The sequence below is a fragment of the Jaculus jaculus genome, chromosome 17, assembly GCF_020740685.1.
Source record: "Jaculus jaculus isolate mJacJac1 chromosome 17, mJacJac1.mat.Y.cur, whole genome shotgun sequence".
Classification (NCBI taxonomy): domain Eukaryota; kingdom Metazoa; phylum Chordata; class Mammalia; order Rodentia; family Dipodidae; genus Jaculus; species Jaculus jaculus.
Genome location: NC_059118.1, coordinates 20,160,779 through 20,186,684, shown reverse-complemented (window position 1 = coordinate 20,186,684; position 25,906 = coordinate 20,160,779). Strand labels below are relative to the sequence as shown.

Below are 25,906 nucleotides of genomic sequence, written 5' to 3'. Positions count from 1 at the left end.
ATGGAGGGGGTGTCCTCCCAATCCCACAGCCGGGACCCTGGTCAACTGCCTCTAAGGGCTTTCTAGGGCTCAGTCCGCACAGTCACCTCTTTTCTGTACTTGGTCACAACTTGGACATGAGCATTTGCTTCTAGATGAAAGTGGATTTTTATTTATTTATTTTCTATTGAGAGGATAGGGAAAGTCAGCCCCCACCGTCCTCCTTTCTCTGCCCAGCCAAGCCTGCAGGCCTGGGTAGAGCTCAGCAGGGACCCTTGGGAGCAGCAAATGAGAAAGAGCTTGTGGGAGGGGGTGATGGAAGGAGGGGGATTGTGGTGGGTTAGAGAGGGCATACTTTCCCCCAAATTACTAAGTCAAACATGGGACACTGTAGTGTGTGAGTGGGTGTGTATGTGCTCATGTAAAATTGGCAAAGGAATGCAGGGCGTGGTGGCGCACGCCTTTAATCCCAGCACTCAGGAGGCAGAGGTAGGAGGATCGCCGTGAGTTCGAGGCCATCCTGAGACTACAGAGTGAATTCCAGGTCAGCCTGGGCTAGAGTGAGACCCTACCTCAAAAAAATTAATTAACTAATTAATTGAATGATTAAAGATAAATAAATAGAGCTGGGTGTGGTGGTGTACGCCTTTAATCCCAGCACTCGGGAGGCAGAGGGAGGAGGATTACCATGAGTTCGAGGCCACCCTGAGACTATGTAGTAAATTTCAGGTCAGCCTGAGCTAGAGTGAAACCCTACCTTGAACAAACAAAATCAAAAACAAAATAAATAAATAAATAAAAGCTGGTTGTGGTGGCACATGCCTTTAATCCCAGCACATAGAAGGCAGAGCGAGAAGGATCATTGTGAGTTCGAGGCCAGCTTGTTACCACAGTATGAGTTTCAGGTCATCCTGGACTAGGGTGAGGCCATACCTTAAAACTACATAGTGGAGCTGGAGGGATGGTTTAGCAGTTAAGGTGTTTGCCTGAAAAGCCAAAGGACCCAGGTTCAATTCCCCAGGACCCATGTTAGCCAGACGCACAAGGGGGCACACATGTCTGGAGTTCATTTGCAGTGGCTGGAGTTCCTGGTGTGCCCATTCTCTGTCTAAATAAATAAATAAACATAAAATATTAAAAATAAAACAACATATGTGGATCCTAGCTACAGATGATTGGGCTTCTGCATGAGAAGGAAAATTCTTAGTAGCAGAGGCCAGTAAGTTAAAAAGGAGACATAAAGGGAAGAGAAAGGAAGGGAGGAGGGTACTTAGTAGGTTGGTATTATATATATGTAACTACAATGATTGAGATGGGGAGGTAATATGATGGAGAATGGAATTTCAAAGGGGAAAGTGTGGGGGTGGAGGGAGGGTATTACCATGGGCTATTTTAATCATGGAAAATGTTAATAAAAATTGTGAAAAGAAAAAAGAAACAACAACAAAAAAACCCAAAACTACATATTGGGACTGGAGAAATGGCTTGGGAGTTAAGGCACTGGTCTGCAAAGCCAAAGGACTCAGGTTCAATTTCCCAGGACCCAAGTAAGCCAGATGCACAAGGTGGCACACGCATCTGGAGTTTGTTTGCGGTGGCTGGAGGCCCTGGCGTGCCTCTTTCTTTCTCTCAAATTAAGTAAACAAAAATAAAATATCCTAAAAAATCATTAAGGAGAAAGAAGACTACATAATGAATTTCAGGTCATCCTGGACTAGTGCAAGACCCTACCTTGAAAAACCAACTAAGCAACAAGCAAACAAACAACACCCTCTCCCAAATCCTGCCTGTTCACACATGAAGTTTAGTATATGGAGGTGAGAATACCTTTCGGATGTATAACCTAGGCCAGAGTGGACAGGCTGGGTGGTTGTGGGATCCATTCTGTTTTAGCCTGGATTCCAGGAAGGATCACCCCTATCACCTTAGTAGGTCATATTCTGGGGCCAAAGCCATGCCAGGGATGACCAGGACTGGAGAGGCCTGGGCTCACCTTGGGAAACAGGAGCGCCAGGCAAAATGGGGTGATACAGATCCAGAAATCCCACTACTACCCAGGAACCAAAGCCACGGCGCTGATGTTTGCTGCAGCGCTGTTCACAGCAGCCAGAAAAGAGAACCAGCCTAAGTAGACTCGGGTGGATGAACGGGCAAAGAAAATGTGGTGTGAACACATAACAGATCTCGGAAAAGAAAGTAATGCTGCCATTTGCAGCATCACAGCAGAACAGGTACAGAAAGCCAAGGGCCAAATGATGGCATTCATGTAGCATCTGAAAACACGGAACTCATCGAAGCAGAGTGGAGGAGGGGTGGGCTAGAGAGGAGGGGATCAGGAAGATGTGGATACAAAATTCAGTGAGCGGGAGACATAAGTTCAAGAGAGAGCTATTGTACAACATGGTGACTGTAGATAATGGTAATGTCACTTGTCCATAATAGTAATACCTCTCAGAAACAGGCCACTGGGTGATTTTTGTCATTGTGTGAGCACTGAATGTGCTTACGTGGACTAAGAGGCAACAATGTCACTAGGTGATATAATCCATCCTTGGCCAAAATCTCTATTTATTTATATGAAAGAGAGAGAGAATGGGTGTGCCAGATGCATGTGCCTCGTGTTTGGCTTTACATTGGTACTGAGGAATTTAACTCAAACCAGCAGGTTTTACAAGCAAGTGCTTTTAATGCCTGAGCCATCTTCCCAGCCCACTTTTTCTTTTTTTTCTTCCTCTTCTGTTTTTGGTTTCTCGAGGTAGGGTGTCGCTCTAGCCCAGGCTGACCTGGAATTCACTATGTAGTCTCAGGGTGGCCTCGAACTCACGGCAATCTTCCTACCTCTGCCTCCCGAGTGCTGGGATGAAAGGCATGCGCCACCACACCCGGCTTCCTCTTTTTCTTTTTATTGAGCCCAGGCCGACAGGAAATGCACTCTGTAGCCCAAGGCTGGCTCATGACAATCCTCCTACCTCAGCTTCCCAAGAGCATGTGCCACTATGCCCAGTTGACTATATTTTGTAAAAATTATTTCTTATTACTTTTATAAAAACATTTAATTTTTATTTATTGATTTGAGAGAGAGAGAGAGAGAGAGAGAATGGGCACACCAGGGGCTCTAGCCACTGCAAAAGAACTCCAGGTGGATGTGCCACCTTGTGCATCTGGCTCACGTGGGTACTGGGGAATCGAATCTGGGTCCCTAGATTTTGCAGTCAAGTGCCTTAACTGCTAAGATACCTCTACAGCCCCTTTATTACTTTTTTATGTATGTGGAGGCCAGGTTGGGCTATGCCTGTATTTTACATGGGTGCTGGGGATTTGAACTGAGGACCTTATGCTTGTGAGGCAAACACTTTACAGATACTGAGCCATTTCCCCAGCATGTATGTGTGCGTGTATGTATGGATAGGTTGGCCTCAAACTCCCAGGCTCAAGTAATCCTTCTGTCTCACTCTCCTGAGTATGCCACCAATATGCCTGGCATGTATTATAGTCTTAAGTGCAATATGAGAGTACTGGAGATAGAGAAGGGGAGGGAAGATCATGCCCAGGCTGGCAGGAGCAGCGGGGAGCAGACCGCTCAGAGGTGAATCTCCAGCAGGTAGCGCAGGCGACACTGGCTCTCCTGGTAGATGAGGTATTCGCTCTGGGAGAAGCTGGAGCTCACGAACTCTCTGCATGGCACAGGCTGGCCCTGGGGCACCACCACTTGCTGCCCGTCCAGCTCTAGTTCAATGTCCTGTGTTGGATCTGCAAGGACACAGCCAGGGTCACTAGTGCCTGGTCCCTCCCTCCCTCCCTCTCTCCCTTCCTTCCTTCTTTCCTTCCTTCCTTTCTCCCTCCCTCCCTTCCAATAAAATTAAATAAATTAATTAAAGCCTTAGCCGGGTATGGTGGCGCACACCTTTCATCCCAGCACTCGGGGGGAGGGGGCAGAGGTAGGAGGATTGCCGTGAGTTCGAGGCCACCCTGAGACTCCATAGTGAATTTCAGGTCAGCCTGGGCTAGAATGAGACCCTACCTTGAAAAACCAAAAATAAATAAATAAACAAATAAAATCAATTAAAGCCTTAGTCTACCCAGTTTCCTGTAGCTCACCGGGCTCTGTTCGGCCTCTGGCGATGACGCAGTTGAAACCAGCGGGTGGACTCTTCAAGCTGGGATCATCGCTGGAGATATGATACTCTCTGCCCAGGGCCACCTCACTCAGGAACATGTAGCCCACTTGGTGGCCTCCGCAACGCATGGTAGTAACTGCAGGCCATGGAGATTCAGTAGGCAGAGGAGGCAGCTGGGTGTGTGGGGGGGTGTCCCTGCTGGGTGGCCGTGGTCTCTCCTCTGGCTTCAATGCCCTAGACCAGCAAAGGGCTCACCCCGTTTATCCTGGCCTCCCTCATCCTGGCAGGCTCTTTCCCATGCCAACTGCTTCTTTCTCCTCGCTCCCCGAGGTCCTCACCAAGTAGATCAGTGATGGCTTCCCAGCGACCAAGCCTGGGGAGGGGGCCTCTCTGCCCAGCCTGCTCTTCTACTTTGTTATAAGCACCCCTTAGGCCCCTTCATGAGACAACTCTCTGCTCCCTCCCCACCCCAGGCCCTTAGCTCTCCTGAGGCTCCCAGCCAGTCTTTCTTAGGCTCCTCTACCCTCTTGGTACTCTTTGGTCCACCAGGAACTTCTGCTCCATTCATCCTTGCTGTCTTGGAACAGTGGGGTGGTGAGAGTCTCCAGGGGTGGGGTCAGCCTGGGCTGAAAAGCCAACCGAGGAGCTCACTAAGGTGAAAGCACCTTGACCACGAACTCGGAAGTCACTGGAGGCCCCTTTGACCCTCTTCTACGTGTCCTATTGTGGGGTCTTTCTCTCCAGAAGTCCATATCCCTGAGCCCCGATCTTAACCCCTGTGAGCTCTCTGTGACTCTCTAGAGAAGCCCCCCATGCCCCACCTTTGAGCGTCTCAGGTGTCCACCCCTCCCTACAGGGCACTTCTGTGAGCTTCTGTGCCAGGACACGCTGCGCTGCCTCCAGCCTCTATGCCAGTCCTTCTCATTGAAGGCCTTGTCTCTCACTGCTCATATTTGGGCATGTGCTCTCATCCTATCTGCTTCACCTCCTTCGGGAGACCCTGCCTGTCTGCCATGGATGAGCCCCATCAAGCCCCTAGATGTCTCACTGGGCACTCTGGTCCCATGATGCTTTCGGAGTTCTCCTATCAGGACGGGGCCCAGTTCAACTTGGTACCCCCATCCCCCACCCAGGGTTGGACCCCAAGGGTTCCTTACCATAGTTTGCTGACTTGCTGTTCTCTGAGGCAAAGTAGATGCCCTTGCCAGCACGGCCACCAGAATGTGGCATGATGCGGAGCCCGCTGGTGAGGATGGCAGCCACCACAGCCACATTGGTGCCGTGCCACAGCAGCTTCCGATTGCCCAGCTTGGAGTGAGCCTGGAATCGGTCTCCCTGAGTGAGGCATAGGGTTGGAAATGGTAGAGGCATGCCTGGTCACCTCTGCTTCTCTCAGACGGCATTGACCAAGCCTTAGAGCCTCTCCGGTCATTCACATACACTCAGCCTGACAGAAACCGGTCAGAGTTGCTGAACCAGCTGGTCAAAGGGACAGATAAGGATGGAGATGGGAGAAGGGGCACCTCTCTCACCTCCCCTTCTCTGTTCACTTTCCAAACATGCTGCAGAGCCGGGCATCTGTAGTTGTGGCCAGTCTGTTTCAGGTAGATCTGGATTACCTGAGAGAGAACGGAAGCTCAGGCCCAAGGGTGGGAGACTCGTGGGCCAGTGCTCTGTGGTCCCCCTGGTCCAGAGTCTAGACCGGGGCTCTTGTGGTACTTTGTAGGCAGAGGAGTGGTGAGCTACGGGGCCCAGCCCACCTTGTACTCATCTGTCCCGGAGTCCAGCAGCTGAAGTTGGCACTTGAGGAGCTGATAGTCCCGATCCAGTGGGTGCGGTACCTCCTCCACTCTCTCTTCCTCCTGAGAGGCTGCCTGCAGGGTCTGAGCCAGCTCGATGTCTGCCAGCACCTAAGATGATGGACACCCGACCTCTGGCTTCTACTGTTGAGGACCCATTCCACAGCAGGAGGCCAGCGGCCATCTGGCAAACACACCCTGTGTCCTGCATGGCAGGAGGAAGGGGCAAACTTCACAAGCAAACACGTCCCAAGTATACTCAGGTGGACTGCTGACCCTATGCGGTGGATGAAGCCCAAGTTTCCCCATACAAGTCACCCTGTTTTCCACACCGTTTTCTGTTGGCTAAGTTTAAGTCACAATGCTCTTGTTTAAGTTCTTACTAAATCCCCAAATACATGCTAACATGAGACAGAGGTAAGGAAGTTATTGTATTTTAATGTACCTTTCACATGTAAGCTTGTTAATCATTTCCTTACGTGCCTCATAATGAAAAGCACCATGGGTTGGAGAGATGGCTCGGCTGTCAAGGTGTTTGCCTGCAAAGCCTAATGACCTGGGCTTGATTCTCCAGTCCCCATGTAAAAGCAGATGCACAAGGTGGCACATGCATCTGGAGTTTGTTTGCACTGGCTAGAGACCCTGGTGAGCCCATTCTCTCTCTTACTCACTGTCTCTCTTCTCTCTCTCTGCTTGCAAATAAAATAAAATAACATGCAATAAAATATTGGGCTGAGCTGGAGGCAGAGGTAGGAGGATCAACATGAGTTCAAGGCCACTCTGAGACTACATAGAGTACTCCAGGTCAGCCTGGGCTAGAGTGAGACACTACCTCAAAAAAAACAAACAAACAAAAAAATTGGGCTGCAGAAAGCCAAGCACCACATGTTCTCTCTCATATGTGGATCCTAGCTACAGATGATTGGGTTTCTGCGTGAGAAGGAAAATACTTAGCAGAGGCCAGTAAGTTAAAAAGGAGATATAAAGGGAAGAGAAAGGAAGGGAGAAGGGTACTTAATAGGTTGGTATTATATATATGTAAGTACAATGATTGAGATGGGGAGGTAATATGATGAAGCATGGAATTTCAAAGGGGAAAGTGCAGCGGGGGGGGGGTAAGGTATTACCATGGGATATTTTTTATAATTATGGAAAATGTTAATAAAAATTGTGAAAAAAAATTGGGCTGGAGAAATGGCTTAGTGGTTAAGGTGCTTTCCTGTGAAACCTAAGGATCCAGGTTTGATTTCCTGGTACCCACATAAACCACGTGAACAAAGTGGCGCATGCATCTGGAGTTCGTTTGCAGTGGCTAGAGGCCCTGGAGCATTCATTCTCTCTCTCTCATCTCAAATAAATTAAAAAAAAAATAAACCAAACTTTGTAGTTTCATGGTGGTCTTGAACTCATGGCGATCCTCCCATCTCTGCCTCCTGGGTGCTGGGATTAAAAGCGAGAGCCACCACGCCTGGCTATAAAGTCTTAATGAAAGCACCATGCTGGCGCTGAGAGGCAGAGGTGTTACTTGCATAATGTCCTCTCCCTAGCCGGCTTTTCGCCTGTGTCTTCGATGAACTGGGATCAGTTCTTTTCTCTGCCCACCGCCCCCTGCCCTCCACTCTCCCAGGTACTCAGCCTCCTGCCCATCTATGTCCACCTCGTGTATGCCCAGCCTTCCCCTCTCTGCCCCTTGGCCTGCTCATGGCAGCCCACCCCTCATCCTCTCCTCACCAGCAACATGTCCTTCTTGGCCTGTAAAATGTCCAGGGAGTTGATGGGTGGGGGCCGGCTGCGGCCGAAGTCGTGCGGGATGACCGTGTAGAAGTGGGAGGACAGCTCCTCCAGGCTCTGGCCAGCCCCCGGGGGCGCTTTCAGCGCGCCCTCCAGCGCCTCTAAGGCCTCGAAGCCCCGCGCAATCTGCTGCTTGCTCAACTTCCCCAGGGGCATCTTCTTCACATCTGGGGGGTGAGGGAATGGGAGGACGGTTGGCCCTGTCGCCCTGCAACTCAGGGGCCCTGCCATGCTGCCCGGCCCTCGACCTCACCCAGTTTCATGAGGGCCATGGTGTCCTTGAACATATCCTTGCTGAAGATGTTCGTGATGAGCTTTTGGGTGGCAGGATCGAGGGAACAGGGCTTCACCACGGTCCTCGCCGAGCCTCCATCCACCTGAGGAAAGAGGCCTCTGTGGAGGGGAGCAGCTGGGCAGGGTGCCCACAGGAGGAGTAAAGGCATGGCACTTGATAGAGGCTGCCTGGTTGAGGCCGGAGGGCGCAGCTGGTATTTGAAGTTGCACTGTGGGCATGTTTCTCCAGCCGGGGCCCCTCCCTCCTCACTGCACCTCCCCCTCCTTGCTGACCCCCTCACCTGCAGGGCTTCCTGGGCCTCGGTGGCTTTTCCTTGTACGTCAATAAGTGTGTACTTCCCAGGGCGAGCCACAAAGTGCTCCCTCTCCGCCCAGTTGTTCTTGGTCTTATCCCGAAATTTCTTCTCAAAGTCCTTCTTTGCATCATCCAGGCAGGTGAAGTAGCTCAACTTGGACATACCCACCTCTCCCTGCAAGCAATAGCCTTCAGGGGTTTCCCCGTGAGAGATGTCAGTCAGCTGGGGGGCGGGGGGGGGGGCGCAGTGCCAAGGAGATGGCTCACTGGATAAAGCGCTTGCCACGCAAGCATGGCTCCCCGAGTTTGGATGCCCAGAATGTGCGTCAAAGAGCCGGAGAGTGGGCAACCTGCTATCGCACCACGCCCACAGCAAGAAGGGAGATGGGATCAAGAGGATCTCCCAAATGCTCATGGGCCAGCTAGCCTGGCCCATGTGCCGTGAACAGTGACAGACCACACCTCAAGGGACGTGTAAGGCAAGGACCGCCATCCATAGCTGTCTTCTGGCCTCCACATGCATGTATCGCACACCTGCGCTCACTCACGTGAACGCACCCCCCGCGCACCCACGATCCCCTCCCGCACCCAAACTTCTGCTGGGCCAATTGCCTCCCCACTGAACAGCTGAAGGTGAAGGGGGCTGGTCAGCGACAGTAGGCTTTTAGGGACCCTGGGGTCCATGTTCGAAGCAGATGGAGGTGTGGGAGAGGCAACGTAGAGAGATGGAGGGAGGGGGTGCTCACCACCCGGCCCCAGCGGTTCCAGCAGGCGAAGCGGCCCCCATCTTCCAGCAGCTGGATGATGTAAAACTTGTTGTTGTTACTGACGACGTTGGTCTGGTTCAGGGTGCAGTCGTAGTCCTTGTGGACCTGGATGGGGGAGGGCAGCCTGGCTGGGGTGAGATGGGGTGCCTGGCTACACACTAAGGGGACAGAGGAGTCGCACTGCCCCAGGACATCAGAGAGCATGGCACTTGAGAGGATGTAGTCTGCCAGGATGCGACTGAGCACTGCTGTGGGAGTTGAGGACTCTGGGAAGACACATTAGTGCTCTGGGTGGGACATGGCTTGGTGGGGGGGGGGGTTCTGCACAAGTGCTGGGAAATCATAGAGTCATGAGCCCTTCTATGACTGTGGTGGGGGAAGCCTACTTTGGGCCTGGTGGGCAGACATGACCCACCTTCACCTGATATAGGTATAGGCCCCTGACTTTTGTGGTTTTGGGAGACATGGTCATTCTTTAGAGTTTTCCTGGGGACCTTGAGTTATCTGGCCAGATTACCGAGGACTCAAGAGGGTGGAGGCTGTGGATTGAACAGGGCTGTGGCTCACCTGGGTGCCGGGTTTTTGGCTGAGGGGACATGTGGCGTCCACATGGAATTTACGTTGATCTGTAGGTGCAGCCCTGAGAGCCTCAGCCGTGGAGCGGAAGCTGTCCTCCTCCCCTGTCCCCTTCTGCCCTTTCTTCTTCTTGGGACCCTCAGTCCCTCCTGAAGCCTTTCGTTTGGGAGCCATGGCCGTCCCTGGGTACAGAGGCATCTCAGGCCTCCGTGGCCTTTGTAACCCACCCAGACTCACAGCACCAACTTGGCCTGCCCTTGGCCCGCCTTTTAGGGGTGTCTTACTACCTCCCCTCTCCCACTATACCACTCTACTTCCAGCCCAGGACCAGGATTGGCTCTCCTTACCTCAGAGATGGCCCTTCTCCAAGTCTGAAGTGCAAGGTCAGGATCTGTCCAATCTATCCACTCTGGACAGAGAAGCTGGCTCCCTGCTTACTGACTTCGGCTGTCCCCTGTGCCCTGACTTAGTAGGGAAAGTGAAAGGAGAAACGCCCTTCCATTCCTGGCCCCACCCTGGCCAGAACACTTTTTCCTTCTCCTGTCCGCGGGCTCGGACCTGGCAGGGTTGCTGGCCTGAGTCATCGGAGCTATGGAGGAGGGAGGACAGTGGCTTTAGGGGCAGTCCTCTCGGAGCCATTCGATCCCTCCGGAGCTGGGGACCAAGTGGTGCAGAGGCCTATCCTTAACGCTCCAGAGTTCTGGGGTGCCAGCCAAAGTTCCAGATAAGTGGCCCTCAATTGCCGGACATCCCATTTGACCACTAGTGGGGTGAATCAAAGGTTGGGCAGGCTGAGGTCGGAGGCCTGTTCCAAGGATGAGGACGACATTAATCCGGACACATTCAAAACCCAAGGGACTGACAGGTCCTTAATGTAGCTCGTCTGGCCTGGAGCATGCAGCACGTCGCCGCGGTTTTTGGGGTGCACCTTGGCCCTGGGTTCTTGTTGCATCACTCCAGAGCTGCCTGGGATCCCGTTGGTTTTTTAGAGCCAGGCTAGTTTATTTAGTCTCATCCCCTGCCCCAGAGAGGGGGAAGGGGACTCATATACTCTGGAACTCAGAATTCTGCATCTCTCGTGCCCCCTAGCGGCCAGGAGGCGCAAACGCATAGAATGCCCTCTTGGCCCCACCCCTCCCTGAACGTCAAGCCGCAGCAGAGCGCACGCGCTACAGCCCTAGGCCGGAAATGCCGGGGAGAGACTCGCTTCCTACTGGGAGCCTGGCGCCGGAGCCAATAGGAGCTCTGGAGGGCGTGGCCAACAGTGTCTGTCCTATGGGCGCCTGGGAGGCGTGGCAGAACTTTCCAGAGGGCCCAATGGGACTGCGGGAGGCGTGGCTCGCTGGGAGGTGTTAGCCTATCAGGGCCCGAGGTCTTGCCATGCGGCTGCCATGTGAATTCAGCCTCCGCGGCGCTTAGGAGGAGCAAGCATGTCGTCCACGGCGGCCGCTCGTAAGCGGGGAAAGCCGGCCTCGGGGCCCGGGGCCGCCGCAGGGCCGGGCAAGCGGCGGCGAAAGGTGAGCGAGGCGTTTCCGGGGCTGCTTCCGATCTCGCTCCTGGGCGAGCCCCGAATCCGGGCCTCAGCCCTTCCAGACAGCTCCATCCCTTTGCGCTGGCCAAATGCTGGAAAGCCTTGCGCTTGACCCCGGGATAGGGGATCCACTTCATCCCTTCCCCAGGCCTGGGACCCTCCAGGGACCGGAGGGGCACTCAGTAAAGAAGGGATCGTGTATGCCATTCGCAGGCCGACTCCGCTGGAGACAGGGGCAAGCCCAAGGGTGGCGGCAAGATGAATGAGGAGATCTCCAGCGACTCTGAGAGCGAAAGGTGAGCGTCGGCTGGAAAGGGGGAAACTGAGGCCCCTGGTGAGGAGGAGGGGAGAAGACCCGGGGCTGTCTGATCTAGTTCAGGGATCCAAGGTTCGCTCTTTCAACCTGTGGGCTGGAGAAGTCTCTTGTCATTTGTGATGCCTCTTTGGGCAGGACCGTTGAGACCTTGAGACCTTGGCTTAATGACGGGGCGTTCAGCCCAGGGCTTTACCGACGGGCAGAGAGAGACGGATGCAAGACGTGCATGTTCTTTCATGCTGTTTTCCTACAGTATCGCAAAATATTGGTCTCTCATTCAGGTTTTCTTTTCCTTCCTTCCTTCCTTCCTCTTTTTTTTTTTCTTTTTAAGGTAGGGTCTTGCTATAGCTCAGACTGACTTGGAATTCACTGTGTAAGCTAAGCTGCCCTCCAACTCATAGCAATCCTCCTACCTCTAGCCTCCGGAGTGCTGGGCTTAAAAGGGCGTATACTACCACGCCCGGCCTTGTTTTTTTTTTTTTTGAGATGGGGTTTCTGCTATGTTGCCCAAGGTGTCCTGGACCTCTGGGTGCAAGCGATTCTCCTGTCTCAGGCTTTCAAGTAGCTGGGACCACAGGATGCTTCCCTAGACTCTAACATTAGGGGCTAGCTTCACTGTTGCGGACGCAGAGATGTGCAGGCAGGTGGAGGGAAAATGTGCTGTAGAGAGAGGTGTGTCTAATGGCAATGTGTTCTGAGAACAGAAGAAGCACAGTTCGGTAGGGCTTGGAGAGTTGAGAAGGAGTCTCATGGAAGGGTAGGGAAGGTATTTAGGGATCAAAGAGATGTTGGGCTGGAGAGATGGCTTAGGGGTTAAGCGCTTGCCTGTGAAGCCTAAGGACCTCGGTTCGAGGCTTGGCTCCCCAGGACCCACGTTAGCCAGATGCACAAGGGGGCACATGCATCTGGAGTTCGTTTGCAGTGGCTGGAGGCCCTGGTGTGCCCATTCTCTCTCTCTCTCTCACTCTCCCTCTTTCTCTCTCTGTCACTCTCAAATAAATAAATGAAAATAAAATATTTAAAAAAAAGATGTTTGGGGTGTGTGTCGGAATGGGCGGACGGAGTGGTGGGTGCATTCAAGAGGTGGAGGGCCTTGAACACTTGGCCTCAGGTCTGTTGGTGATATGGGTGGCTGCAAGGTTTCAAAGGACTGTGCATGGTGCTATCCTGTGGGGGTGGAGGCTCTCAATCGCTGGATCCTGGTACCTTCCTTACAGGTTGGATTGTGTTTCTAAAAGTGAGTATGGGGCTGGAAAGACGGCTCAGCGGTTAAGGTGCTTGCCTGCAAAGCCTAACGACCCAGGTTTGATTCCTCAGTACCCACGTAAAGTCAGATGCACAAAACGGGACATGTGCCTGGTGTCCATCTACAGTGGCTGGAGGCCTTGGCGCACCCATTCTCTTGTCTTTCTCTCTCTGCTTGCAAATAAATCAAAATATTAAAAGTGAGTATGAATGCTCATAGAAAGACTTTTGTTGTTGTTGATTTCAAGGCAGGTTCTCAATGTAGCCCAGGCTGACCTGGAATTCACTCTGTAATCCAGGCTGCCTTTGAACTCACAGCAATTCTCCTACCTCTGCCTCCCAGCTGCCGAGATTACCACACCCACAGAAAGACTTAAAATATTAGCCTTAGTGAGTGTTCACAATCACACTGAACTAAGCACTTTTCTGTATTTATTTATTTTTTCTGAGGTAGAGAATTCCAGGAGGACCTGGAATTCACTGATTATTCTCAGTGATCCTTCGACCTTGGCTTCCTGAGTGCTGGGATTAAAGGCGTGGGCTACCACTCCCCACCCTTTTGTATTAGTGTGTATGTGATGAGTGTATATGTATATGAAAGCCAGAGGTAGATGTTGGGCTATGCCTCGTGCTGGGGATCTGAACTGAGGTCCTCATGCTTGTGAGGCAAGCCCTCTCCAGACTGAGCCAGTGTCTCCAGCTGCTGCACACAGACTCCAGATGCATGTGCCACTGGGTGCATCTAGCTTTACATGAGTATTGGGGAATCAAACTCAGGTTGTTAGGCTTTGCAGGCTAGCACCTTAACTACTGAGCCATCTATCTCTCCAGCCCCCTTTTCAGTGTTGTTAAAATGTATCACAAAGAGTGTTCACTACAAAAGAATGAAGAACACCTATGGTGTTTGCAGAGGGCAGTGATAAAATAGCGCTCCCCGGCACCTGCCACTCAAGTTAACAATTAGACCACAGCTGGGCTTGGTGGCAAAGGCCTGGCATTCCAGCTGCTCAGGAGGCTGAAGCAGCATTGTGAGTTTAAGACCTGTCTTGGCTACACCATGAGTTTAAGACTTAAGGCCAGCCTGAGTAATTTAGCCAGATCCTGGCTCAAAAAACCAAATCAAAGAAGCCAACCAAACAAAAAGAAAACAAAACAAACTCTACTAGGATATACCTCAGTGGTAGAGTGTTTAGCCCGTGGGAGATCTATGCTTAATCCTTAAACTGTAAAACGAGTGAACATAAACACCAAACCAACAAAAACTAGGTCATTTGCAGAATTTGTCATTTCTTTGAAATGCTAAAAACAAAGATTCTCAGTTACAACTTAAATAAATAACATTCACCCTTTTTTTTTCCTTTAAGACCAGCCTGACCTGGAACTCACTCTGTTGTCTGAGGCTGTCCCCAAACTCATGGTGATCCTCCTAGCTCAGCTCCTAGAGTGCTGGGATTATAGGTGTGTGCCACCATGCCCAGATTGTTTTTTTTTTTTTTTTCCATTACAAGCAAGGAGAGAGAGTGAAGAGAGACAGAGAGAGAATGGGTGCGCCAGGGCCTCCAGCCACTGCAAACAAACTCCAGATGCATGTGCCCCCCTGTACCTCTGGCTTTTGTGAATCCTGGGGAATCGAATCTGGGCCCTTTGGCCTTGCAGGAAAATGCCTTAGCTACTAAGCCATCTCTCCAGCCTTTTTTTTTTGGTTTTTTTAAGGTAGGGTCTCACTCTAGCTCAGGCTGACCTGGAATTTACTCTGTAATCTCAGAGTAGCCTTGAACTCTCGACGATCCTCCTATCTCTGCCTCCCGAGTGCTGGGATTAAAGGTGTGCGCCACCACACCCGGCACTTTTTTGTGGTTTTTTTTTTTTTTTTTGAGGTAGGGTCTCACTCCAGCCCAGGCTGTCCTGTGTATCCTCAGGCTGGCATCAAACTGATGGTGATCTTCCCTCTGCCTCCTGAGTGCCGGGACTAAAGGTGTGCACCAGCACTCCCAGCAATAGTTTCTCATTTTTTCTCTTTTTGGTTTTTGAGGTAAGGTCTCGCTCTAGCCCAAGCAGACCTGGAATTCACTGTGTAGTCTCAGGGTGGACTCAAACTCATGGCGATCCTCCTACCTCTGCCTCCCTAGTGCTGGGATTAAAGGCGTGCTTCCTTTACTTTTCTTGAGAGTTCTGCCTGCCTGTGTGTGGCTAGTTGAGGGAAGGGCAGAACTGTGGAGCATGGTCTTGCCTTGGCCTTCCTGAGAGGTTTTCAGTTGTGGACAAGGGCATGAGTGAGTACTGGAGCACCTGGCCCACTGGATGTCTGCAGGAGCCTGATCAGAGTGGATGGGCTGTTCTGGGCATTCTCCTTGTGAGTTCCTGGGACCTACCTCTAGCACCCAGGCATAGGTCAAAGAAGGACCTGTCTGAGTGAAGTGAGTGTCCTCAGGATGGAGGCTTAGAAGGGACATCAAGCACAAGCCCATGCCAACATCAGTTAGGGTTTACCTGGAACCTTGACCTCAGGGTACAAGGGGGTGCTGGGATTGTGAGTCTAGACCAGGGCCAACATGGCTGCCTTGGGCCCTGGGATCTGATGGGGGACTGACTGCTCCACGTCATTTGTCCTTTCTGCTTTCTGTGTTGAACTCTGTGTTTTTGATACCCCGTGCCTTTCTCCTTTTGTTGATTCTCTTTTCTGGGAAGTGCTATAAAAGGAGAAAGGATCCATTCTTTTTTTTTTTGGAGGTAGGGTTTCACTCTGGTCCAGGCTGACCTGGAATTCACTATGGAGTCTCAGGGTGGCCTTGAACTCACAGCGATCCTCCTACCTCTGCCTCCCAAGTGCTGGGATTAAAGGCGTGCACCACCATACCTGGCTCAGATCCATTCTTTATTACCGTGCATATAAGAAAATGACTCTTTTTTTTTTCTTTGAGATTTATTTAATTTATATCTTTTTTCTTTGAGTTTTTGAGTGAGACAAGGTCTCACTCTAGGTGACCTCAAACTACTGGCAGTCTTTCCTCCCAAGCTGTAGGCATACGCTACTCTTCCTGGTTTGCCAGTGTCGTTTCCATTTTTGATTTTGATTTCTTTCATTGCTGGGTCATCGAACCCAAGACCTTACACATGCTAAGCCCATGCTTTGCCACCAGGGCATACCCCTGACATACCCATCCCTTGTCACTGATGCTTTCACTGGGCGGGGCTTTCCAGAGAATGACGTCCATCAGTCTTGTGTGTGAAAGTTCATTGCCTTCATAGTGTTGCTATTGAGATATCTGAAACCTCCTTTTCTTTCTCTTCTCATCTCTTTCTACTTCTTCCCTCCTTCTTTTCTTCCTCTGCTGGGTATTGAACCCAGGTACTTGAGCAGCTTAGGTTAGCACTTTGCTACTGACTTTGGTCCTCAGCCCTTCTAATTTTTATTTTGGGGGGGGGGATAGGGAGGGAGGGAGAGAGGAGAGAGAGAGAATTGCCACACCAGGGCCTCAGCCACTGTATTGAACGCCAGACACTTGCGTCACCTAGTGGGCACATGTGACCTTGTGCTTGCCTCACCTTTATGCATCTGGCTAAGGTGGGATCTGGAGAGTCCAACGTGGGTCCTTAGGCTTTGCAGGCAAGCGCCTTAACCACAAAGACCACTATGCCATCTCTCCAGCCCTGCAGTTTTTGATCCTTTGTGTACCTGTCTCTTTTTAAGATTTTATTATTTATTTATATTGGAGAGGCAGATGGTGAGTGGGTATGGGCATGCCAGGGCTTCCTGCCATTGCAAACAAACTCCAGATGCATGTACCACTTTGTGCTTCTAGATTTATGTGGATACTGGGGAATCATGCCTAGGTCATCAGGGTTTGCATGCAAATACCTTTAACTGCTGAGCCATCTCTCCAGTTCCTATTTTTATTTTTAATTATGAATTTCCCTCCCTCCCCCCTTCTCTCTCTCTCTCTCTCTCTCTCTCTCTGTGTGTGTGTGTGTGTGTGTGTATGGGTATGCCAAGGCCTCTTGCTGTTGTAAGCAAACACCAGATGTTTGTCCTAACTGTTCTTGCATCTGGCTTAAGATGTGGTTTGAAAATTGAACCTGATCTGGCAGGCTTTGCAAGCTAGCACCTTTAACTGCCAAGCCATCTTCTCAGCCCCACAAACTGGTTTCTTCTGGAAGCCTGTGGACCCTTTTCTTTCCCTCAGCTTTGAGATTTCACAGCACTTGCCTTCGGTTTTGGTTCTGTTCTCACCCGTATGCCAGGCACTGAGTGAGATCTTTCCACTTGGCAAGTCACATCTCTGGGGTTGGATGGGAAAGCATTGGTGAGGTGTGATCCTAGTTGGCCAAATGAGTGAGCCCTTGAAACCTGCCTCCCTTCTTGCTTTCAGCGTGGCTCCAAGGAAGGAGGAGGAGGAGGAGGAAGAGCTGGAGGAGACTGCACAGGAGAAGAAGCTGCGCTTGGCCAAGCTCTACCTTGAGCAGCTCAGGCAGCAAGGTGAGCTGTGGGGCAGCCTGACAAGGGCCACGTCCTCTGCCGAGTATCCTTACTGCAGCCCCGGCCGTCTCCTGAGTCACTCGCCCAGGTGACCAGTGTCTGCTAGTACTGGCTGCCCCATGGGGGAGGCAGCAGGATAGGCCAGACCTACAGGTCCCAATCTAATAAGCGGAGACAGGAGGCTGTCCATGCATCCTTCCCTCCCGCCTGCTGAGGCAGCCTGAGCTTCCTGTATTTAGTCACCTGGCCCAGCTTGGGGTGGAGCAGTTGCCATCAGATGGTGTTGCAGTCTCTTCACGTTGCTGGCAGAGAAAACCTGACCAAGAGCGGCTTGTGGGAGGAAAGGGTTTATTTTGTTTCGCAGACCCAAAGAGAAGCTCTATGATGGCAGGGCAAAATGTGGCATGAGCCACACGTGGACAACAGCAGCAGGAGAGTATGCCAGACACTGGCAAGGGGAAGCTGGCTCTAACACCCATCAGCCCGCCCCCAACAGTACACCACCTCCAGGAGGCTCCAATTCCCAAATTGCCACCAGCTGGGGACCTAGCATTCAGAACACATGAGTTCATGGGGGACACCTGAATCAGAGCACCTCAGATGGGATGCGGGTAGGGGGAAGGAGGTTTACACGCTCTGGTCTGTCCCATGCAGAGGAGGAAAAGGCTGAGGCCCGTGCATTTGAGGAGGACCAGGTGGCAGGGCGTCTGAAGGAGGACGTGGTGAGTGCTGAGGGAAGGTGTGGGTGATGGGGGGCCTGCCCCCACTGTCAGGCCCTCACTCCTCCCCTCTCCGCGCAGCTCGAGCAGAAGGGCAGGCTGCAGAGGTCCGTGGCAAAGGAGGTGAGTGGGCAAGACATTTTGTCATAAGATTCAAGGGACTCGGTAGCCTGGATTACAGGGCAGATGGCCCATCTGGGGCGCAGGCTGTGGGGTGTGAGTGCCTCCAGGCCGCCCCCCACTCCCGTTGCAGTGACCCAGCCCCTTCCTATCCAGATCCAGGCGCCAGCCCCCACCGACATTCGAGTTCTCCGGGGCCATCAGCTGTCTATCACGTGTCTGGTCATCACCCCTGATGACAAGGCCATCTTCTCTGCTGCCAAAGACTGCACCATCATTAAATGTGAGTGAGAGCTTCGGGTGTGTGTGTGTGTGTGTGTGTGTGTGTGTGTGTGTGTGTGTCTAGGGTGCAGCCTGGGAGATTTTTGAAGGGCTGATCTGGGAGAGGGAGAGATCTTGGCAAACAGCCCCCATGGCGGAAGCCTCGGAAGGCAGGTTTGCTACCAAGCTGTCTGGGTAAGCGTGGAAGCGTCTGTCCCGCAGTGGGTTTCTGAGCTCTGGCATTGTGTAAATGTTGACCATGGGTCAAGGGCAGGATGACTTGACAAGGATGGAAACCGGAGGGGGACGAGGAGGTGTTTGAGGCTCTGCGCAGACCTGGGGTTGCGTCCTTGGTTCTTCTGAGTTTCCAGTCCTCGACATCTGGACAGTCCTCATCTGTAAACAGGAGGATTAGTCCCACAAGGGATGAGTTCTGGGGCAGATTGCTGTAGGTAGAACTCAGGACCATGTCTATGCTAGGCAAGTGCTCTACCACTGAATTATATTTCAAGTCCCATAGATAATTTTTATTTATTTATTTGAGAGAGAGAAAGGCAGATAGAGACAGAGATAGAGAATGGGCACGCTAGGGCCCCCAGCCTCTGCAAATGAACTTCAGATGCATGCGCCACCTTGTGCATCTGGCTTATGTGGGTCCTGGGGAATCAAACCTGGGTCATTAGGCTTCGTAGGTAAGCGCCTTAACCACTAAGCCATCCTCCTTGGGTTTTTTTTTTTGTTGTTGTTTTTTTCTCCCTGGTCTTCCGAGGTGGGGTTTCTCTCTGGAATTCACTATGTAGTCTCACAGTGGCCATCCTGCCACTGTTTCCCGAGTGCTGAGATTAAATGCGTGTGCCACCACCCCCAGCCTGAAGACAATTACATATCCGTTTTCTCTTTTGGGGGGTTTATGGCTGCCTATGGGACTCCTGCTCCATTTGACAGATGAGGGGATTGAGGTAACCAGCTCAGAGGCTTACAGTCCCTGAATCCAGTCCCCTAACCCAAGTCCAGAACATTTCCCATGGCCTTTTTTCCGTGCTGAGGGAGGGCGCCAGCCCGTCATCGCAGCAGCTTCTCCTTCTGCTGGCAGGGAGCGTGGAGAGCGGGCGGAAGCTGCACGTGATCCCTCGAGTCAAGAAGGGTGCCGAGGGGCAGCCTCGTGGCCACAGCAGCCACGTCCTCTGCATGGCCATCTCCTCGGATGGCAAGTACCTTGTAAGGCGCGCTTGGCCCCTGGCAGGTAGGTGGGAAGGCCTGGGTGTGTAGCTTGTGCCTTGTGGCCATTGTCCTCTTGTGCACAGGCCTCGGGTGACCGTAGCAAGCTCATTCTGATCTGGGAGGCCCAGAGTTGCCAGCACCTGTACACCTTCACGGGACACCGGGACGCCGTGTCGGTGAGGCTTGGTGGAAACTTACCGGGCACTGCAGAGTGGGCCAGGCTTGGTGCCAGGTCCCTGGGCCTGCGCCCTCGGGGAACTTGCTCTCTCGTGGTAGTGAGTGGTGCATAAAAGACAGGTGGGCCCAAGAGATGGGGAGAAGTCAAGAGAAACCAGGTGTAGCTGGAAAGGGCCTGAGGGTATTTTCCTGTGTGAGGACAGGCAGACATGCCCCTGGCTCCACTCCTGGTGCTCAGAGTGCTCTAGCCTTGCTGGGCCATGTGACTGGCTTTCTGGAATACCCCCCCACCCCGCCCCGGGGCCTAGCCCCTGCCTGTATTGCCGGCTATAGTTCAGGCACCCCTTTCAACTCTCTCTGGGCATTCTAGGGGTTGGCGTTCCGCAGAGGCACCCACCAGCTCTACAGTACGTCCCACGACCGCTCCGTGAAGGTGTGGAACGTGGCAGAGAACTCGTATGTGGAGACACTGTGAGTGAGCTCGGAGCGGCTAAGCTGGGTGGGTGTGGGCTCACCCATCCCGCCCTCATCTTTCTCTGCCCTGCCCACAGGTTCGGGCACCAGGATGCCGTGGCCGCCCTGGACGCCCTGTCCCGGGAGTGCTGCGTGACTGCTGGGGGCCGGGATGGCACCGTGCGCGTGTGGAAGATCCCTGAGGAGTCTCAGCTCGTCTTCTATGGCCACCAGTAAGGCTGCCTGCTGGGGGCAGGTGGGGGGCTGGGGGGCCGGGGCCACACCCCTCACAGCCCTTCTCTCCAGGGGTTCCATCGACTGTATCCATCTTATCAACGAGGAGCACATGGTGTCAGGCGCAGATGATGGGTGAGAACTGTGTTTTTTGTTGTTTGGAGACAATCTCAAAAACAAAGGTAGCCCAGCCCTGAAAAGCCGTCAAGCTCTTTAGGTGCCTGAGGCTGTTCTTGAACTCAGTCCTCTTGCTCCCACCTCCCCAGTGCTGGGACTATAGGCACGGCTCCCGCATCTTTATGCAGTCCTGGGTATTGAATCCAGGGCTTTGTGCATTCTAGGCAAGCACTGTCCCAACATCCTCGTTCCAAGAGCCGACTTAAAAAAATATTTTTTTTTTGGCGGGGCCTAGAGATATGGCTTAGCTGTTAAGGCACTTGCCTGTGAAGCCTAAGGATGACCCAGGTTCAGTTCCCCAAGACCCTCGTAAGCCAGATGCAAGTGGTGGCGCATGCATTTGGAGTTCATTTGCAGTGGCTGGAGGCCCTAGTGCACCCATTCTCTCGCTCTCATAAATAAACTTTGGATTTTGGAGGTAGGCTCTCACTCATATCAGGCTAACTTGGAATTCACTCTGTAGTCTCAGGGTGGCCTCAATTCACAGTGATCCTCCTCCTTTTACCTCTCGAGTGCTGGGATTAAAGGCGTGCGCCACCACACCTGGCCCTCCTATTTGTTTTTAAGATAGGTTTTCCTAGGTAGCCAAGGCTAACCTTGAATTCACAGTTCTCCTGCCTCAAGTGCTCCCAAGTGCCAGGATTACTGTGTGTGCAGCTGTGTTTATCTGCTTCCAGCTTTTTTTGCATGTGTATGTGTGTGTATGTGTGTTGACATACATGTGAGCACACGTGTATGCAGATGTGTGTGCATGTGTGTTCATGTGGAGGCCAGAGACTGATGTCGGTGCAGACTTAGGGTGGCCTGGAACTCATGGTGATCCTCCTACCTCTGTCTCCTGAGTACTCGGATTAAAGGCGTGCACCACCATGCTCAGCTAAATGAAAATATATTTTAGCCAGGCGTGGTGGCACACGCTTTTAATCCCAGCACTCGGGAGGCAGAGGTAGGAGGATCGCTGTGAGTTCGAGGCCACCCTGAGACTACATAGTGAATTCCAGGTCAGCCTGAGCCAGAGTGAGACCCTACCTCGAAAACAAAAAACAAAAAAACCAAAATATATACATACATACATACATACATACATATATATATATATATATATGTATTTTAAAATGCATCTTTTAAAAAATATTTGTATGATTGGGGTGAGGAGGGGAGAATGGGCATGCCAAGGCCTCTGGCTACTGCAAATGAACTCCAGATAGATGTGCCACTTTAGGCATCTGGAGAATTGAACCTGGGTCCTTAGGCTTTACAGACAAGTGCCTTAACCACTGAGCGAACTCTCCAGCCCCAGGAGCTGACCTTTAAAAAAAATATTTTTATTTGAGACAGAGAGAGAGAGAGAGAGAGAGAGAGAGAGAGAGAGAGAGAGAATGGGTGCACCAGGGCCTCCAGCCACTGCAAACAAACTCCAGGTGCATGTGCCCCCTTGGGCATCTGGCTTATGTGGTTCCTGGGTAATCAAACCTGGGTCTTTTGGCTTTGCAGGCAAGTGCCTTAACCACTAAGCCATCCCATCTCAAAAGCTGACCTTTTGATGTCTCTGGCTACTGCCACCACCTCTGAGTACTTGCTGGCTGCCTACCAGGCCCTGAACCTCCCTCATGGAGTCCCACTTGGGGTCATTGTAGATTGATGACTCTGTCCACATACCTCAGTTGGTGTCTGTGCACTTGGTCTTCACCACCATGAGCCTTCTGGGCTGCCCCTGCCCCACACTAACAGCCCTCCCCACCCCCAGCTCGGTGGCCTTGTGGGGCCTCTCCAGGAAGCGGCCACTTGCCCTGCAGCGTGACGCCCATGGGCTGCAGGGGGAGCCAGGCCTGGAGCAGCCCTACTGGGTGTCGTCGGTTGCAGCCCTACTGAACACAGACCTCGTGGCCACAGGTGGGTGCTCTGAGGTGGGGAGGAGGAGGTCCCGGGGTGGCTGCCAAAGGGGGTTGCTCATTGCCTCCTTGTCCCCCAAGGCTCCCACAACTCCTGTGTGCGGCTTTGGCAGTGTGGGGAGGGCTTCCGGCAGCTTGACCACCTCTGCGACATCCCCCTGGTGAGTGGCCCGCACGTTCAGCCTGGTTTTGCTCCGGTTCCCTGCACGCGTGCTTCCTGCTCCTCCTCCTTAGCGACGGGGCCGCTTCTGTTCTGGCACGGAGCCTGCCAGGGACGACTCTGTGGGCAGAGGGTGGAGGCTTGCACTGGGACTGGTCCTTCAGAGCCCGTGCCAGCCTGAGAACCAGCCTGTAGAGTTGACCGTCTACGCTGGGGTGCCCTGGGCGAGAGCGGCAGCATGTCAGTGATGTGCAGAGTGTGGGGCTGACGGGAGTGAGGCCCATGCCACCCCTGATGTGCCCACTGCCAGGCTGGTGCTCCACTGCCCCATCTGACAGATAAGGAGACTGAGGCCAGGGCCAGGGTAAGGGTTGGTCCCGGTAACCAGGTACAGGAATTAGCAAGGATTTTCCCCCAAGCCCTTGACTGTGATGCTGGGGGCGGGGAAGGGTGTTTTACAACTTTGTCCTTTTCTCTTCTCAGGTAGGTTTTGTCAACAGCCTTAAATTCTCCAGTGCTGGGGACTTCTTGGTGGCTGGAGTAGGGCAGGAGCACAGGTACGTGATGCCCTCCGAGAGGCGAGGCTGCGGGGCAGCTGGCAGGAACCGGAGTGGGTGCGGGCAGTGGCGGGCTTGGCTGCCTCAGCTGTTCTCTCCTCCCCCGCAGGCTTGGCCGGTGGTGGCGGATCAAAGAGGCCCGGAACTCAGTGTGCATCATCCCCCTCCACAGAAGCCCCGCGCCCCCAGCTGCTGGCTCCTGACATTCACCCTCCTTATTTAAGTACTTCCCAGGCCCTGCCCCCATCTTTGTATTAAAGTCTTCCATTTTGGACCACGTCTCATGGCTTCTGGGAGGGAGAGGGCAGAGCAGGAATTGGCAGAGGCCTGAGAAGGGACAGGACTCCAGCAGGCTCTCAGCTCTTCTTCTCTGTTGACCTGAGGGATTTTATTTGTATTTTATTTTATTTTAATTTTTTTTGGTTTTTTGAGGCATGTTCTCACTCTAGCCCAGGCTGATCTGGAATTCACTGGGTGGCCTCGAACTCATGGCAATCCTCCTCCCTCTGCCTCCTGAGTGCTGGGATTAAAGGCATGTGCCACTATGCCCGGTTTTGTATTTTATTTTAACTTAATTTATTTTGGTTTTTCAAGGTCGGGTCTCACTCTAACCCAGGCTGCCCTGGAATTCATTATGTATTCTCAGGATGGCCTCAAACTCATGGTGATCCTCCCTCTGCCTCCTGAGTGCTGGGATTAAAGGTGTGCACCAGCACTCTGGCAATATCCACTTGTTCTTTTTGCTTTGGGTTTTTTATTTTGGCTTTTCAATGTAGGGTCTCACTCTAGCTCAGGCTGACCTGGAATTCACGGTGTAATCTCATGGTGGCCTTGAGCTCATGATCCTCCTCCCCCTGCCTCCTGAGTATTGGGATTAAAAGCATGCGCCACCATGCCTGGTTTGTATTTTATTTTTCTTTAGGGGACCCTGTGGGGGGGAAGCTTCAGCTGGCTCCTGGCTTCTCGTCCCTGAGTGTCCTATACCACCTGAAGGAGAGCTCCGTGTACCACTCTGGGCTGGCAGGGATCAGAAGCTGTTGACCCCTCAGACGAGAAACGACAGCTTCCTCTCCTGTGTAAGGGCAGGTGCTGGGGTCTGAGGACCAAACTGAAGACAGTGGGGTCTGCAAGTCGGCCTGACCCTGGTTCCCCATGCAGGCCGGGTCAGGAAGCCCCACGTGATGGTCTAGCAGGCTTAGAGACACACTGTGCTTGGCCTGAACAGCCGAGCCAGGTAGTGATCCTGCTGGGGGAAAGTACCAAAAAGATGCTTGCTTTTCTTGATTCCACCCATTGGTTAGATTTCACTCCTGTTTTGGGGTGAAGCAGTGGAGGAGAGGCCAAGGAGGTCGAAGAATACCGCAGGTCCCCCCACCCCTCAGTGGAAGAAGTGGACAACAGGAAAAACCATTAACCCTTTGGACTCGGTAGCTGAGCCCCTCAAAGGGCGAAGCACCCCCTCCTCCCAGAGGAAGCCACCAGGTTTGTTCCTGCTCTGGCCTCATGAGACTTCCCCTCACTGACCTGCTCCTGCCTGCATTTGTCTTCAGAGGAGTCAGGTTCACACTGAACCCCTTGTGAATCTTGGTAGGGACCAGAAGTTATTGGTAGAATCCTGTTAGTACATACCCAGGAAGGAATTAAAGTTCAAGAAGAAATCCCCTTAGAACTGCAAGGAAAAATCATTTCTCCTCTGGCTCTTTTATATATATATTTATTTGCAAGGAGAGAGGAAATGAATGGGCATGTCAGAGCCTTCAGCTGCTGCACACAGACTGCAGATGCATGTGCCACCTTGTGCATCTAGCCTAGGCTGACCTGAAACTCACTCTGTCATGCCAGGTTGTCCTCAAACTCAGTGATCTTCTTACCTCCGCCACCCCCCTCCCTGCAAAGTGCTGGAATTAAAGATACACACCTCCACGCTCAGTTTGAATATCTTTTTGATGTGTAGTTGAATTAAGTTTGCAAGTATTTTTTCCTTTTTTTACTTTTTAAATTTATTGAAACAAATTTATTTTTATTTATTTATTTGTGTGTGTGTCCAGAATCTGGCCAGCCTTAAGGGCTGTTTTTCTTTTTTTCTATTTTTTTTATTAACTCCCATAATTGTAGACAATAGCCCATGGTAATTCCCTCCCTCCCTCCTCCACTTTCCCCTTTGAAATTCCCCTCTCCATCATATCCCTTCCCCATCTCAGTCAGTCTCTTTTTTATTCTGATATCGTGATCTTTTCCTCCTATTATGATGGTCTTATGTAGGAAGTGTCAGGCACTGTGAAGTTATGGATATCCAGGCCATTTTCTGTCTGGAGGGAGCATGTTGTAAAGAGTCCTACCCTTCCTTTGGCTCTTACATTCTTTCTGCTACCTCTTCCGCATAGACCCTGAGCCTTGGAAGGTGTGATAAAGATAATTGCAGTGCTGAGCACCATGATGCCTTCTGAGTCATCCCAAGGTCACTGTCATCTGAAAAAGAGAAGATTCTCTACCAAAAGTGAGAGTAGCATTAATATAAGGGTATGAACATTAGGAGAAGTGCTTACTGGGCAGTTTGATAAGCATAGTATATACATTTAGCTAGACAGCAGAAGATGTTATACCCCTAGAGCTCATGACACCCCTGTTTTAAGTTTTCAGTATCAGGGCTGTATTTCCTCCCATGGAGTGGGACTTTAGTCCAATTAGAGAGCAGTTGTTTTCCACCATGACAGATGTACCACTGTTGGACCCGCTGGCTCATTTGG

General features: G+C 52.1%; 2 protein-coding genes across 2 annotated transcripts; one reads left to right on the top strand and one right to left on the bottom strand.

Annotated features, from left to right (window-relative positions):
* Positions 1–3,315: 3,315 nt before the first annotated feature.
* On the bottom strand, positions 3,316–10,656 carry Parp3 (poly(ADP-ribose) polymerase family member 3). Its single transcript, XM_045136605.1, has 11 exons — positions 9,967–10,656; positions 9,611–9,801; positions 9,023–9,148; positions 8,263–8,451; positions 7,941–8,064; positions 7,628–7,854; positions 5,858–6,007; positions 5,630–5,716; positions 5,255–5,432; positions 4,078–4,233; positions 3,316–3,729 (listed from the first exon to the last, which is right to left on the bottom strand). The coding sequence occupies exons 2-11, from the start codon at positions 9,791–9,793 to the stop codon at positions 3,560–3,562; spliced, it is 1,590 nt and encodes a 529-aa protein (XP_044992540.1). The 5' UTR covers positions 9,794–9,801; positions 9,967–10,656; the 3' UTR covers positions 3,316–3,559.
* Positions 10,657–11,021: 365 nt separating this feature from the next.
* Rrp9 (ribosomal RNA processing 9, U3 small nucleolar RNA binding protein) lies at positions 11,022–23,433 on the top strand. Its single transcript, XM_012950088.2, has 15 exons — positions 11,022–11,136; positions 11,364–11,446; positions 17,082–17,188; positions 17,843–17,910; positions 17,989–18,030; positions 18,184–18,310; positions 19,382–19,506; positions 19,593–19,685; positions 20,057–20,157; positions 20,238–20,372; positions 20,446–20,508; positions 22,298–22,443; positions 22,524–22,603; positions 23,086–23,159; positions 23,269–23,433. The coding sequence occupies exons 1-15, from the start codon at positions 11,050–11,052 to the stop codon at positions 23,360–23,362; spliced, it is 1,425 nt and encodes a 474-aa protein (XP_012805542.2). The 5' UTR covers positions 11,022–11,049; the 3' UTR covers positions 23,363–23,433.
* The last annotated feature ends 2,473 nt before the right edge of the window (positions 23,434–25,906 follow it).

Bases quoted from the DNA above. Each gene is read 5' to 3' on its own strand.
- Parp3 (XM_045136605.1), bottom strand. From the start codon at position 9,793: ATGGCTCCCAAACGAAAGGCTTCAGGAGGGACTGAGGGTCCCAAGAAG. The intron at 5,717-5,857 runs GTGGGCTGGGCC...GTTCTCTCTCAG, and splicing joins CCGGGACAGATGAGTACAAG to GTAATCCAGATCTACCTGAA. The intron at 4,234-5,254 runs GTAAGGAACCCT...CATGGCCTGCAG, and splicing joins CAGCAAGTCAGCAAACTATG to TTACTACCATGCGTTGCGGA.
- Rrp9 (XM_012950088.2), top strand. From the start codon at position 11,050: ATGTCGTCCACGGCGGCCGCTCGTAAGCGGGGAAAGCCGGCCTCGGGG. The intron at 11,137-11,363 runs GTGAGCGAGGCG...TGCCATTCGCAG, and splicing joins CGGGCAAGCGGCGGCGAAAG to GCCGACTCCGCTGGAGACAG. The intron at 18,311-19,381 runs GTGAGTGAGAGC...TTCTGCTGGCAG, and splicing joins AGACTGCACCATCATTAAAT to GGAGCGTGGAGAGCGGGCGG.